The sequence below is a fragment of the Oryctolagus cuniculus genome, chromosome 17, assembly GCF_964237555.1.
Source record: "Oryctolagus cuniculus chromosome 17, mOryCun1.1, whole genome shotgun sequence".
Lineage (NCBI taxonomy): Eukaryota > Metazoa > Chordata > Mammalia > Lagomorpha > Leporidae > Oryctolagus > Oryctolagus cuniculus.
In genome coordinates, this window is record NC_091448.1 from 18393942 (window position 1) to 18408540 (window position 14599).

At 58.5% G+C, this 14599-nt stretch overlaps 1 protein-coding gene across 1 annotated transcript; it reads left to right on the forward strand.

The window, feature by feature from the left end:
* Positions 1–223: 223 nt before the first annotated feature.
* Positions 224–5257, forward strand: HEXIM2 (HEXIM P-TEFb complex subunit 2). Its single transcript, XM_008271600.4, is given in 4 exon segments — positions 224–381; positions 1002–1039; positions 1042–1115; positions 4286–5257. Coding segments are annotated over 4 exon segments (966 nt in total). The 5' UTR covers positions 224–367; the 3' UTR covers positions 5126–5257.
* The last annotated feature ends 9342 nt before the right edge of the window (positions 5258–14599 follow it).

Here is a 14599-nt window from a genome sequence, read left to right on the forward strand (position 1 = left end):
TGATAAAGGCGGATTGGTTGTGCTTCCGCACAGCTAATCGTTGACGAAAGTGAGAATATTGGCAGGCGACTTGGCCAATCGGAGAAGGCAGCAGTGAGCGCGGGCACCGCCCGCGCAAAGATAGATGGGTTTTGCAGTTCTCGGGTGTGGCTGTTTACGTGACAGGCTCTTGGGCCTCCTTCCCGGGCTGGAGGAACTACAATCCCCAGCAGGCACCGCGCCGCCAAGCTGTCCCCTCCCCCCAACTTAGTGCCTGAACGGCTTGGCCAGAGCTGCTGCAACTGCAGCAAGAGGTAGGGCTGAGGCGTTGGGAACTGCGCAGACAGGCGGTGGCAGAGACAGACAGATGTAGTCGTGTGCGTAGCCCATGTCAGGAACTAGGTTAGTGCCACTTTTGCAAAACCTCCTTCCATGCTTTAGTTCCCCTTCCCAAGAAATCCACTCGTAGCTCGGTTGGGCCTCCCGCCCAGCTGCAGGTAGTAGGAAAGCTCCCCGTTTCGTTTCCCGGCCCGAGAGGAAGGGGGAGGCAGGCCAGGCCCTGCTCTGCCCGGTGGAGCCCATCCTGAGGAGGAGGCTGAGGGGCGGGGCTGCCGTCAAGATGGGGGCCCCGAGCCCGCTACAGGTTGTCGTGCGGGAGCCACAGTCCCAGGCCCCTCGCAGCCTCCCCCTGGCGGACTCCTTTCCCCTCGGCGGCCAGCGGGCACAAGGCGCAGGCCTGGCTTCTTGGCCGCCAGCCTGGGCTCCAGTAACTTCCAAGGGGACATGGCGATGAGCCGGGGCCCGGGGGCTGAGGGCCAGCGCAGGGAAGATGGCCTCCTCTTCCCGTTTGGCTCCTGCTGGTTGGAGGTGTGAGAGCCGGGCTGTGGGAGGCTGCCTTCGGGGGCCCTCATTTTCATGGGAAGGCGTGCAGGTCTGGTGCCACAAAATGGCTGCCGCTGCCCGGGCAGCCCGGGTCCTGCTGAGAGTTCTCCTTCAGGACTGAGTCTCGTGTTGTTGTTCAGAGCAGGTGCCACTAGTCAAAGACATCTGCTGAGAGATTTGGGAAAATGAGCTCTCGGAGCCCGCCCCCGAGCGACTGTGACACAGAGTCACCGGCGGCCCTGCAGGGGGCCCAGGTAAGCGCCCACCCGGCCACCGCCCCTGCCGGAGCCTGCGGCCTCGCTGCTGGTCCCAGAGGCTGGCGGAGTCGAAAGCCGGGATTTCAAACGAGCCCCCGCGCCGCCCTGGCAGCGGGCCAGAAGCCAACCCCTGCCAGCTCATGGGATCCTAGTCACCCCAGAGTGGGAATTCCTTCCAAGTGGCGGGAGCTGAGTCCGTGGGCTGAGACGCCTTTTCCAGGGTCAGGCAGCCCGTGAGCCGCGGACCCAGGGTTTACCCTTGGGGTCTTCGCAGCAGGTGAAAGCTCAGGGGATTGGGCCCGTGCCGTCCACGTGGGAGACCTAGGTTGAGTTCCTGTGGCCTGGCTTCAGTCTGGCCTGGTCCTGGCCGTTGCTGGCGTTTGGGGAGCGAACCAGTGTATGGAAGCTCTCTGTCTTCCTGTCTTTCAAATAAGTTAAATATGTTATCAGTTAATTAAATTGAGGGCCTTCTGACAATAGGACCTTGCTTTAATCTAAAGACCAAAGAATTGGCCGGCACCTCGGCTCACTAGGCTAATCCTCCGCCTTGCGGCGCTGGCACACCGGGTTCTAGTCCCGGTCGGGGCGCTGATTCTGTCCCAGTTGCTCCTCTTCCAGGCCAGCTCTCTGCTGTGGCCAGGGAGTGCAGTGGAGGATGGCCCAGGTACTTGGGCCCTGCACCCCATGGGAGACCAGGATAAGTACCTGGCTCCTGCCATCGGATCAGCGCGGTGCTCTGGCTGTTGGAGGGTGAACCAAGGGCAAAGGAAGACCAAAGAATTGAGTATTTGTGTTTTGTCCACACTTAGAACCGAGTCTGAAGCAGGAGGAAGAGATTTTGGTTCATGGGGGTCAGAGGTGCTTTTGTTTTTGTTTCATGTGAAGAAACTTGAAGATGTGTTTATTTGAAAGGCAGAGTTAGAGAGATCGCCCATCCTCTAGTTCATTCTCCGCATGGCCGCAGCGACTGGGGCTGAGCCAGGCCAAAGCCAGGAGCCTGGAACTCCATCTGGGTCTCCCATGTGGATGGAGGGGCCCAAAGACCTGGGTCATCTTCCGCTGCTTTCCCAGGTGCGTTAGGTAGGGAGCTGGATCGGAAGCAGAACAGCCAGGCCTGAAACTGGTGCCCCTGTGGAATGCGGACATTGCAGGCGGTGGCGGCTTAACGCCCTGTGCCACCGCACCGCTCCCCCGGAGGCACTTCTGGTCCATCCTGGCCAGTGTGTCTTGGGTTTAGTTAATGGGGATCATGATCACGTATGTCTGGGCTAGAAGGTTCAGGGGGGACAGATGACTCACCCGGGTCTCGGAGCTGATCTGCAGGAGCAGTGAAGGTAGTGGAGACGAGCCCTGGGGCAGGAGGGAGGCCTGTGGGCCTGGAGGCAGGGCCGACTTGGTGGAGGAGGGATTATTAGGGAGCATTTGCTGAGGCCCGGGAGCAGGTGACTGTACAAACAAGTTGATCTCAGTGCCTCTCAAGTTGATCTAAGCCGCTGGCGGAGGTGAGGACTTTGCCTCATGATTGGGACACCGTGCACGTTCGTGAGCACAGGGACAGACCTCTGCTTCCCTAACGTTCTCTGCAGGGTCCCCACGAGGTACCTAACGTCCCCCTGGCTTTTCCAGGGCTGCCTTCGCCGCAGTCCCCTAACATACACCCTACCCACGTGTGGACCCACGCTCGGATGCCGCCAAGCTGTATTGTGTGTGCGAAAACAACAGACCAGTGGCGGTGGTGAGGATTAGAAGTCCCCAGAGCACAGAGCGAGAGCCATTCATTTCCCACGCCTTGCCCTCAGTGCTCGCAGCCTCGCCAACACCGAGGGGCCCGCACCTACACGCCCTCCTGCCTGGTCTCCCCACCTCCTAGATGAGGCCCCCAGCTCTCCCCCTGCACCCCGGAGGCTTGCTCTCTTCCCTTGGTGAGGACTCCTTTCCTGCCCTTGGAGAAGAGCCCTGCCAGCGCCTGCTGGAGGAAATAAGCTCCGTGTTCCTCACCCTAGAGGGATGGAGGGGAGGGGCTCGTTTCCAACAGCTTTTGGATTCCCCCCGTCTTAGGAGCTGTAGGTCACTTAAACGTTTACTGAGAACGTAGCCCAGTGCCGTGCATAGGGGGACAGCAGCGAGTTGAGCAGACCAGATGCATCCCCAGCCAGATGGTGAATGATAACGTGACCGGACTGCGCGTGGTGCCGTGATGGTCACTGGCAGGGAGGTGGGGCTGGCAGGGAGGGCTTTGCTGGAGAGATAGCCCTGGGGCCCAGCCCTCAAGGATGGAGGAGTCACTCCTGCGGACAGCTGGGAACGGGACCAGCTCTGTAATTTGTGGGGCCTCTTGTTCAGAAGTTCAAGGTGGAGACCAGAGCATTACAGCCAGCATGGGGCCTTCCTGAACGTGGGGCTCTGTGTGAGGGTATGGGTCACTTCCCCAGGGAGCCAGCTGTGTGTGGAAGACGGGCTGTCTGGGAAGAGGAAGAGCAGGTGCCATCTGGGCTTCTGATGGAGCAAATGAGTCAGGGGCCATCTCCCATCCCAGTTTTCTCTCTCTTTTTTTATTTATTTTTTTATTTGAAAGAGTTACTGGGAAAGATAGAAACAGGCAGATCGTCCATCTGCTGGTTCGCTCCTCAAATGGCCACAAGGGCAGGAATTGAGCCGATCCGAAGCCAGGAGCCAGGAGCTTCTTCCAGGTTTCCCACGTGGGTGCAGAGGCCCAAGGACTTGGGACATCTGCTGCTTTCCCAGGCCATAGCAGAGAGCTGGATCGGAAGTGGAGCAGCCGGGATTCGAACTGGCACCCATGTGGCATAGCTGCACTGCAGGCCAGGGCTTTAACCCGCTGTGGCACAGCGCCGGCTCCAGGTTTCTCCTTCTATCCATTTGTTCACATGGTATTATGGGATGCCTACTCAACCAGGTACAGTTCCAGGCATTGGAATGACAGAGTGAAACACACAGGTAAAGTTCCTGCTGTCCCCAGAGCATCCCCGGGGAGAGCTGGGGTACAGTAGATAGGTGAGCTGTAAACAGATGGTTGCAAAAGGGTGAGTGACTAGAGAATGACCACGTTAGCTGGGTGGGCGAGGGTGGACCTCAAGCTGGGTGGGCCGGGAAGGATTCGGCCCCCGACCGTCTGTGACCCCTGCCCCCTCCTCCCTTCTCTCTAGGCCTCTGGCTCTCCAGGGAGCCCCCAGATGCCTGAAGACTCTGGCAGTTGCCTGCCCATGACGCCCCGGATGGAGAGCCACTTGGATGAAGATCTTGCCGGGGCTGGCAGTGACCTGGGCTGGAAGAGTAGGGGTCCCCAGACCCAGAGCTCAGAGGGCTGCTCAGTGGAAGCCGTGCTGGGTCGGAAGAAGCACCGCCGGCGGCCCTCGAAGCGCAAGCGACACTGGCGGCCCTACCTGGAGCTGAGCTGGGCGGAGAAGCAACAGCGGGACGAGAAGCAGAGCCAGAGGGCCTCCAGGGTCCGCGAGGAAATGTTTGCCAAAGGCCAGCCCGTGGCGCCCTACAACACCACGCAGTTCTTGATGAACGACCGAGACCCGGAGGAGCCCAACCTGGATGTGCCCCACGGGGTCTCCCACCCGGGCTCCGGCGGGGAGAGTGAGGGAGGGGACAGTGACGGGCGGGGCCGAGCACACGGCGAGTTCCAGCAGAGGGACTTCTCTGAGGCCTACGAGCGCTACCACACCGAGAGCTTGCAGGGCCGCAGCAAGCAGGAGCTGGTGCGAGACTACCTAGACCTGGAGAGGCGGCTGTCGCAGGCCGAGGAAGAGACCAGACGGCTGCAGCAGCTGCAGGGGAGCACGGGCCAGTGGCGCTGCCGCCACGTGGAGGAGCTGGCCGCCGAGGTGGAGCGGCTGCGCACCGAGAACCAGCGGCTTCGGCAGGAGAACCAGATGTGGATCCGCAGGGGCAGCCCCCGTGACGACGAGCTGGGCACCGAGGAGTGCCCCCCCAGGCAGATGGACCCAAGGCCAGCTGGGTCTCAGGGAGGCAGGTGACAGAGGGCAGCAGCCCCGCACCCCTGAGAACAGCTGTAGGGGGGTCCGACTTCCACCCTGTCGTTTCCACAGTTGGTTCTTTGACGCCATGTTCGTTTTTACAGAGAAATAAATGGTCTTGTTGAGACCCAATGGGAGTGGCCGGAGTCGATTTCACTAGGACTCTTCTGAGAACCAGAACACGTTGTCCCAGAGTCCCAGGCCCCCTTTGCTGACCCCTGGCCGGGTCTCGGCTGCCAGCATTCTGCCCCATGAGGGTAGGGCTGCACCCAAGGGTTTACCAGTGCGAGGGAGCTCAGGGCCCCCGGGTTCAGCTGACCTGATGCTCCAGATGCCAGAGCGTCCCCAGGGGAGTGGGAGCTGGGATTTGAGAAGGCCCAAGTCTGGGGGTTTTCCAGTTTGCCCCCAGACTCCCTGTCTTCTCCGTGCAGGCTGGGCCACTAGAGGAGGTCTGGACAGCAGGTGCCCTGTTGTCCACAGCAGGCTCCGTGTGCTCGTCCCCCGGCCTTCGCAGCAGGGAGAAGGGCCTGAGGTCTGCCCCTTGCCTCCTGGAAGGATACTTGGAAGTCAGCACTGAAGGGGAGTGTTCTGGTGGAAGAGAAAGCCAGGAGGCAGGGGCCCGGGCACCTCAGCCCCCTAGCACGGCCGACCTGCATCCTGGTGCTTCCTCCTCCTCTTAGCAGGGTCACGGGTCTGGTGATTGCCTCGCTCTTCTGCCTAACAGGGGGATCAGCCCAGATAGCGGAGACGCTGCCTACGTCAGCCGGCCTGGGGCTCTGAAGAGACCTCACGCCCACCCTCCTGCAGACCACCTGGTCTCATCCTGGCTGGCCGGTGGCCAGGTGTCAGGCTAGCATGGTGGATGACTATGGTGGTGGTAGGGAGTGTGCAAACCAATGAGCCTGTGCTGGTGTTCGGAGAGGGGCGGAGGCCAGCCCGGCCCAGCCTGGCTTCCGTCCTAGGTGCTCATCCTGACGGCCACACGGGGCAGGGAAGAACGCGGGCCTGGGAGCTGCTGGAATGGAAATGTTGACAAAACCCTGTGTGTTGCTGGGACAACTTTTATTTCTGTCCTGCCACGCCCGGGCCTGGCCAGCACCACCTACAATGACGCGAGGCGAGGAGGGATTCTACGAAGGGGTGGGTTTCAAGAGTAAGCAGAGTCCCCTCTTGGGGGATATGCCCCCGCAATTCTGGCCGAGGTTGTCCTTTGCTGTGAACCTCAGACGGCTGTGCCAGGCAGGGCAGAGAGAACAAACGTCCCCACTTGGCGGGTGGGAGCCCCACGGCTGAGAGAGGAAGCAGCTCTCCAGAGTCCAGGCGGGCAGACCAGAAGCCGGGGCGAGGCCGGGACCCAAGGCCCACAGCCTCCCAGCGGCTGCATTCCTCGGCGTGGACCGGGGGAGAGGGAGGTCAGGACAAAGGTTGTTTACCCAGGGGCAAGGCAAGGCAATGCAGTGTGTGCGTGAGACTAAGGGGAGAGAAGGTTCCAGAGGGTTGCTGGAGTGTAGGGGCAGTGTGTGGGCCTGGTGTGGGAGAGGGCATTGAGGGTGTGTGAGGAGGTGGTGGGGGAGTGGCAGGTGAGGGGTTTGGCCCAGAGGCTGAGGAATCGAGAGAAACAGCTGCCAGCTCTCCCCACACCCCCTAAAACACACAATGGCTGAGGGGCCCTAGGCCAGGGCAACACCAAGGTGAGCTCATCTTCCCAAGGCTGGTGGGGGACGGGGCTGTAGGAGGGGTCAGGGTCCAGGGTGCCAGTCCCTGCCCCACTTGGTTCCCTGCACCCCAGGGTGAGGGGTGCAGAGATGGGAGAGGGTCCATGTCTTCCCTTTCCCTTGGCACTTGTTCCTCCCCAGCTGCCGGGGCCTGAGGCCGGGGCCACTCCCACGCCCCACTCAGGATGGAAACTTTGCCTTAAAACAGACCCCTGACCCCGGCCAGACCGGCTCACCTGGGCTCTGCCTAGCCAGCGCTCCTGCTCAGTGTGTCACCGGAGCCAGAGATGAGGCCCAGAGGGCGGTCATCGCAAGGCCTGAGAGATGTAAAACCAAAAAAAATCCGGTGCATAGTACCTTTTCTTTTTTTAATTTTAAGATTTATTTGTTTGAAAGAGTTAGAGGGAGAGAGAGAGAGAGAGAGAGAGAGAGAGATCTTCCATCTGCTGGTTCACTCCCCAAAATGGCTGCAACGGCCCCGGGCTGGGCCAGGCAGAAGCCAGGAGCTTCAGCCAGGTCTTCCACGTGGGTATAGGGGGCCAAGGACTCTGGCCAGCTTCCGCTGATGTCCCAGGCAGAGTAGCAGGGAGCCCAGCCGGCGCCCATATGGGATGCCAGCGTAGCAGGAAGCGGCTTAAGGCGTTGCACCACACCGCTGATTGAATGCTGAAGCTCCCACCACCCCTGGCTAGCCTGGACTGGGGTCCCCTGTCTTCCCCATCAGGGGCCCTTTGACCTTTGGTGAAAACTCCTGGGCCCAGGGCAGGCCCTTCCCACAGTGGGATAGGAAATGAGAGGGAGTGGGCTGGGTCAGGAGGAAGTTGCCAGGAAGCAGAGGAAGGGTCTGAGGCAAAGGGCTGAGGGAAAAGGTGGCCAGGTCCCATGGACCCTGTTGGGAGCAGACAAGGATGGCACTGGCCCTTTAAGTGGGGGTGCCAGTCAGTGCGCTCCCCCAGCCAACCCAATCCATGGGCACACTGAGCATGTGCAGGAGCTGGGGAGGGGTGGGAAGGGAAGTGGGGTGGGGATAGATTCAGGAGAGAGCTTCTCACCCCCTACTTCCTGGAGCTGCCCCGACTCCTTGCTGGGTCTGACAAAGGAGGCCATGGTGCTCCCCCACCCCAGACCCCAGACCCCAGGGAGTGCCACAAAGAGCACCGGGGGCCTGCCTGCTCTGCCCTGGGCAGTCTCCCGGCTGCTGGAGGTGGCACCCACACCTCTCTGGTGTGGGCGGTGGCCAGTCTTCCTGCTGCCAAACGTGTTCGATTTCATTCCATGGGTGCCAGGGACTTGCAAAGAGCCATCTACTTGTGATGTCACTCTTAAACCACGGCCCTGCCCCCTGTCACCCCACGCACTGCACCGGGAGCTTGCAGGTGGCCCAGAGGTTGCAAGAGACACCGTCCTGGCTCCCCTCCTTCCTCTCAAGCACCCAGGCTCCTCAGTCGGCCTCCTCCCTCACACCTGGAGGCGCCCCCAGCTTCCCTCCCTGGTCCTCAGCCTCTGCCGCCCTTCCCTATCCCTTAGCCCCGCTCATCTCTTCACTCCAGGCGCCATTGTTCTTTTCACGGGCAGTGAAATTCACAGAACATGTGAGCCATTCAGTGGCATTTAGTGTGTGCCTTGGCCGCCTCTGACTCCAAACAGTAAGCACCCATTAAGCAGGTCCTCCATTGCCTACTTGCTTCCCACACCTGCTGGAGAGAGTGCCAGGGGGAGAGACTGCAGGGTCTCCTGGTGCTGCGCCTGCAAAGCACAGCCCCTCCCTCTCGTGGGGGGTGGGGGGCTGAAGCAGGAGTCTGCCTGGGATCAAGCCCAGCTCCGCTCTCACTCAGGGGCCCCCTCTTCGTTTGTTCAAGGGAGAGGGGGCCTTCAGGCCAGCTCAGGATCCTACGCCCTCCAAGGCCTGTCCCTGGTCAGGGCAGGGGTGGGGCTGCTGCTGCCTGGGCTGCAAACTCCACCGGCCTGGCCTCTCGTGGCTCCTGCCTGCAGGCCAGGGCAGTGAAGGTGGCCCCTGGGGAGAATGTGATTAATTTGGGGATTGGAGGAAACTGCACTCAGAGAGGTTGAGAAACACGCCCAAGGCCACGCAGCTGTTGGCTGGAATTGCAACTGGTTCCATCTGATTGCGGCTGAGCCCTTATCCACGGTACTCTCACATCTTCAAAGAGATGAAGTGAAGGGCTCAGCAGGTGCCAGCTGTGGGGGAGGCCGCCCCATGGAAGCCGCCATTGCGTAATGCTGAGTCCCTGTGTTCCAAGGTGGCTCCTGGGGGTTCTTGCTGCCCCCTGCCTGATCTTCCGGGGAGGGCCTCTCCGGGGTGACAGCCTCTGTGCGGCTGGGAGGGGCTGCCTGAGCTCTGAGCCCTTTCAGGGAGGTGGGGACGGGAGGCCTTGGTCCCTCCCCCAAAAGAAGGAGAAGCTGTTCCCTCATTCTTCCAAGGCTGAGCATCCACCCCTGCCCCCCAAACAGAAAGTCCTTTGTGGCCTCAGAGCAGAGAGGGCACTGCACAGGCTCTGCCTGGCTGGGGGGACGGCTCAGCAGCTGCCCCCAGTTGGCCACTGTGTCCCAGCTGCCTGTGGGCACGGGCATTCCAACGACCACATGCCCCAGAGACCCTCTCCTGACCCCCTCCAAGACAGGAGGCCCCAGACCAGCCCTCGGGGCATCTGCTGTCCCCGCCCCGCGCCATCCCTCACCCTGGAAGGCTCCAAGAGGAAGTGCCCAAGGAGGACACCCTCCTGGACCTCAGGGCCACCCCACTATTCCACAGACAGGCCTCCTCATCTCATGCCCTGGCCCCCACTCCTTCCAGCTCCTTCTCAGCCTCCCTGGGGCTGGCCAGCTTTTCTGTGAGCAGCCCGGGTCCCGAGGCCCTGCTCTCCTTCCTGGCTCCACCCTGCTCCTCTGCTTCTGCGTCCCAGCAGCTATTTCCCGCTCGGGCCTCTGAGAAGGGGGCTCTCTTTCTCCCCAGGGCTGGAGCGTGACCCCACTGTCCTCCCTTGTCATTCGCGGTGGCTGTGCTGGGGGCCGCGACCCTCTCCCAGGCTCCCCCCTGAATGACCCTGGGCCCCCTGGCGTCCCTGGGCAGCTGCCCGTCCTCCCCTCTTCCCCGGGGCCCCAGAGGCCACAGAACTTCTTAAAAGTTATTTTCTTATTTTTCATGTTTCCAAATGATCTTTCAACTGAGGCCCAAATTCCGCGTATCTCATACACCACCTTCCATTTGTGGGTTTTCTTAGATTAGTAATTTTTCCAGAGTACATTTAAAAGCAGCTTTTCCAGATTCCCACAAAAGCCTATCTTTGAGAATATATATAAAGATATGACTGCGAGAGGAGAGAAGGACAGACAGATAAGAAACATAGATACAGATAGCTTGCAAGGAGGTATGCCAGACATCCCTGGATGTTACCTAACTCGATACCTACCTTCAGGCTGGATTAAATATCTTCCCAAACTCTCTCTGGTGGTCGGTTTTTCTGCTGTGGTTAGAAAATATACATAATACGGAATTTGCCTTTTTACCCATTTTTAAGGGTACAGTGAATACTTTCACGTTGTTGCGTAACCATCGCTGCCATCAATCTCCAGACCGCTTTTCATCTTCCCTAAGACTACACAGTACACAATAACTCACCATCCCTCTCCGCGCAGCCCCTGGCAACCACCATGCCACTTGTCTGGGAGCTTTTCAATGTCACTGCTGCCCTGCTGCTCTCTGGCTTGCTGGAGTCCAGGTTCCCGCCCCTCGCAGAACTCCTGTGCCCAATAAATCATTGCTTCTCCAACATGACTGCCCGGTGGAATCACCTGGGAAACTTGCCCCACTGGAACTGTTGTGGTGTGGCCCCTGGCTAGGCTTGGTCTGGGTTCTTATCTCCATGGAAGAATTCAAAGAGCCGAAGGTTTAGATGAGCAGAGAAGCAAGATTTGTTTGAAGCCAAGGTAGGCACTCAGGAATGAAGGAAGCTTGGGAGAGAGTGAGCCACAGTCAGCAAGGTGTAGGGCCTTCCTTTGACTCTGTCTGGAGCAGAGCTTAAAGGGGTATCCAAAGAGGGTGGTGTTCAGGGCAGGGCCTCAATACTGACCATTTCCTTGCCCCCTTTTTTGGAAAGTGTCATGGTGTCAGGTGCATGATGGAAGTAGGAGTGTCAGCCATGGTAACTTTATTATAATGGCATTATAATGAACTAAAGGTCATTGTGGGGACACAGCCTACAGCTGTATTGGATATTTCTAGCTGGTGCTGGTTCTTTTTTTTTTTTTTTTTTTTTTAGGGTTATTTTATTTATTTGAAAGGCAGAGTTACAGAGAGAGGAAGAGCGCTCTTCCATTTACTGGTTCACTCCCCCAAATGGCTGCAATGGCAGGGGCTGAGCCAGGCTGAAGCCAGCAACCTGGAACTCCATCCTGGTCTTGCATGTGGATGGCAGGGTCCCAAGGTCCCAAGCACTTGAGCCATTTTCTGTTGCTTTCCCAGGTGCATTAGCAGGGAGCTGGATTGGAAGTGGAGCAGCAGAGACTCAAACCAGCATTCATATGAGATGCTGGTGTCACAGGCAACAGTTTAACACTGCTGTGCCAAGCGCCAGCCTCAAGGCTCTGGTTCTTTTTTTCTTTCTTTTTCTTTTTATTTTTTTTTAAGATTTATTTATTTATTTAAAAGAGAGTTACAGAGAGAGGCAGAGACACAGAGAGAGGTCTTCCATCTGCTGGTCCCCAGATGGCTGCAACAGCCGGAGCTGTGCCAATCCGAAGCCAGGAGTCAGGAGCTTCCTCCAGGTCTCTCACGTGAGTGCAGGAGCCCGAGGACCTGGGTCATCTTCTACTGCTTTCCCAGGCCATAGCAGAGAGCTGGATCAGAAGAGGAGCAGCCGGGACTAGAACCGGGACCCACATGGGATGCTGGCGCTTCAGGCCAGGGCTTCAACCCGCTGTGCCACAGCGCCAGCCCCAAGGCTCTTGTTCTTAAGCTGTGAAAGCCAGACAGTTGTCTGCACAGAAGGGGGCAGGGCTTGGGTGGCGCAGGTCAGAGCTGCAGCACAGGTGTTGGGGAATCTCAGCGCCTCTCTGCTCCTACCTCCTTGCCGCATCAGAATCACTTTGAGAAGGTGATTATCTCTAGAGGCAGGGGTTTGGCATGGTCGGATGCTGCTTGGGATGCCCACATCCTATATTGGAGTGCTGGGTTCAAGTCCCGGCTCAGCTCCTGATTCTAGCTTCTGCCAGCATGAACCCTGGAAGGCATCAAGCTCAAGTGGTTGATCCCTGCCACCTACATGGGAGAACTGGAAGGAATCCCAGGCTCCTGGCTCCGGCCTGGCACAGCTCCAGCTCTTGCAGGCATTTGGGGAATAATTGGCGGATGGGAGCTCTGCCTTTGTCTCTCTTTACCTCTCAAATTTCAGCCTTTCAAAAAAATAAATAAATAAATTTAGGCCAGCGCTACGGCTCAATAGGCTAATCCTCCGCCTGCGGCACCGGCACACCGGGTTCTAGTCCCGGTTGGGGCACTGATTCTGTCCCAGTTGCTCCTCTTCTAGTCCAGTTTTCTGCTATGGCCCGGGAGTGCAGTGGAGGATGGCCCAAGTGCTTGGGCCCTGCACCCACATGGGAGACCAGGAGAAGCACCTGGCTCCTGGCTTCAGATCAGCGGGGTGCACTGGCTGCAGCGGCCATTGGGGTGTGAACCAACAGAAAAGGAAGACCTTTCTCTCTGTCTCTCTCTCTCTCTCACTGTCCACTCTGCCAGTCAAAAAAAAAATTAAAAATATTTGTTCAAACAAACAAACAGCAGTTCCGGTGCCTAGATGCCCATCCCAGAGATTCTGATTTTACTGTTCCAGGGACAGCCCAGGCACTGGGGCTTTCACGACTCCCCAGGCCCTGCTCATGTCCAGCTGTCACCTGCCCATGGTCCCGGGAAGATTCTAGGATGGCAGGGCTGCAAGCGCGCTAGGATGCCAGACAGGGAGTTGGAGGGTTTGGGTGGCCGTGGGGAGCAGGCCAGAGAATGAACAGAGCTCAGGCGGAGGGGGTGAGCACTGTGGACAGCGGGTTAAGCCCCCACGTGGGACCCCGCATACCCTATCAAAGTGCCTGGGCTGAATCCTGGCTACTCCGTGCTTCCTGGCAGGCAGCAGATGATGGGCCAAGTGCCTGAGGCCTTGCCGCCCACGCGGGAGACCAGGATGGAGTTCTGGCTCCTGGTTTTGGCCTGGCCCAGCCCTGGCTGTTGTGGGAATTTAGGGAGTGGATCAATGGGTGGAAAATCTCTGTAACTCAGTGCTTCACATTTTAAAAAATTAAAAATCTTAAAAAAAAAAAATACAGTGGAAAGAGGAATGTTCACCGATCAGCTGGCGGGGCCAGGGGACAGGCTCGCTCGGGACACTGGATGTGCCGGCGCTCACGAGACAGGGTAGAGGAAAGACCAGAAAGTGTGTGTGAGCCCCCGGCAGTCGGACTCTGAGATTCTGCCCAGCGGCACAGCCTGAGCGCAGATGAGGGGTCTCTCTCCCTCCCTGCCTCCCTCCCCGTCAACGTGCCTTTCAAATACATAAAACAACTCCGGAAAACATAAATATCAACCCTCACTTATGCAGCCCTCAGGGGTACTCGAAGGCCCTGCACTCACAGACTCCTACTTGGGCCTGGTGGGACCACAGAGCTCTGGAGGTGACCTGTTAATGTCAGCATTTGTGACAGCCGACCAGTGCAAGCCTCTGGCACTTCACGTCGTGTGGTCCCCACAAGCATTTCACAGGGTAAATGAATTGAAACAATTTGCCCAGTGACACACAGCAAAAAAAAGATCCTAGCAGAACTTGAACTCGGGCGGAGGGTTCCAGTGTCCAGCCCTTAGCTGCCACCACCACCATGCGGCTCATTCAGTGGTACGCAGCCCGGGTCTCTGCTCTCTGCTCCACACCCTCAAGACAGAGGGAGAAACTCCTTCTCCCTCCCTGCCTGCCCCTCGCACTCTCAACTAGGTCGCTTTCCAAATGTTTAATTGATTAGACGATATTTTCACCAGAAAACAAACACTCAGGCACGGCAGGTTAAGCTGCTGCCTGAGTCCTGGCTGCTCCACTTCCAATCCAGCTCCCCGCTCATGCTTCAGATAAATAAAACAAATATGAGAGAGAGAGAGATAGAGATAGAGAGAGAGAGAGAGAGAGAGAGAGTGAGCAAACACTGAATGCACTCACCGCCCAGCTTACAATGCACAGCCTTGCTGTCTGTGATGGGGGAATCCCTCGCTGTGCTGCGTTCTCACCTAGGAGGTAACAGGCGTCCTGGCTTGGTGATAGGCGGCTTCAGAAATGCAATGCTTCTTTCCATGGATAGGAAGGGGTTTTGAGCTCAACCCTTCCCTCCCTCCCTCCCTCCCTCCCTCCTCTCCAAAGACAGAGTGATAGAGACAGAGAGAGATCTTCCATCTGCTGGTTCATTCCCCCAAATGACTGCAATAGCTGAGGCTGGGCCAGGCCTAGGCCGTAAGCCAGGAGCTCCATCCGGGTCTCTCACATGGGTGGCGGAGACTCCAGTACTTGGGCCATCTTCCACTGCTTTTCCAGGTGCATTCGCAAGGAGCTGGCTGGGAAGTGGAGCAGCCAGGACTTGAAGCGGTGCCCCAATATGGGATGCCTCATCACAGGCAGCGGCTTAACCCCCTGTGCCACAGTGCTGGCCCGGAGTGCTTGCAGGTTGAAGGTGCCTCCCAAAGTTCACGTGTTGGAAACAATCTCCGACA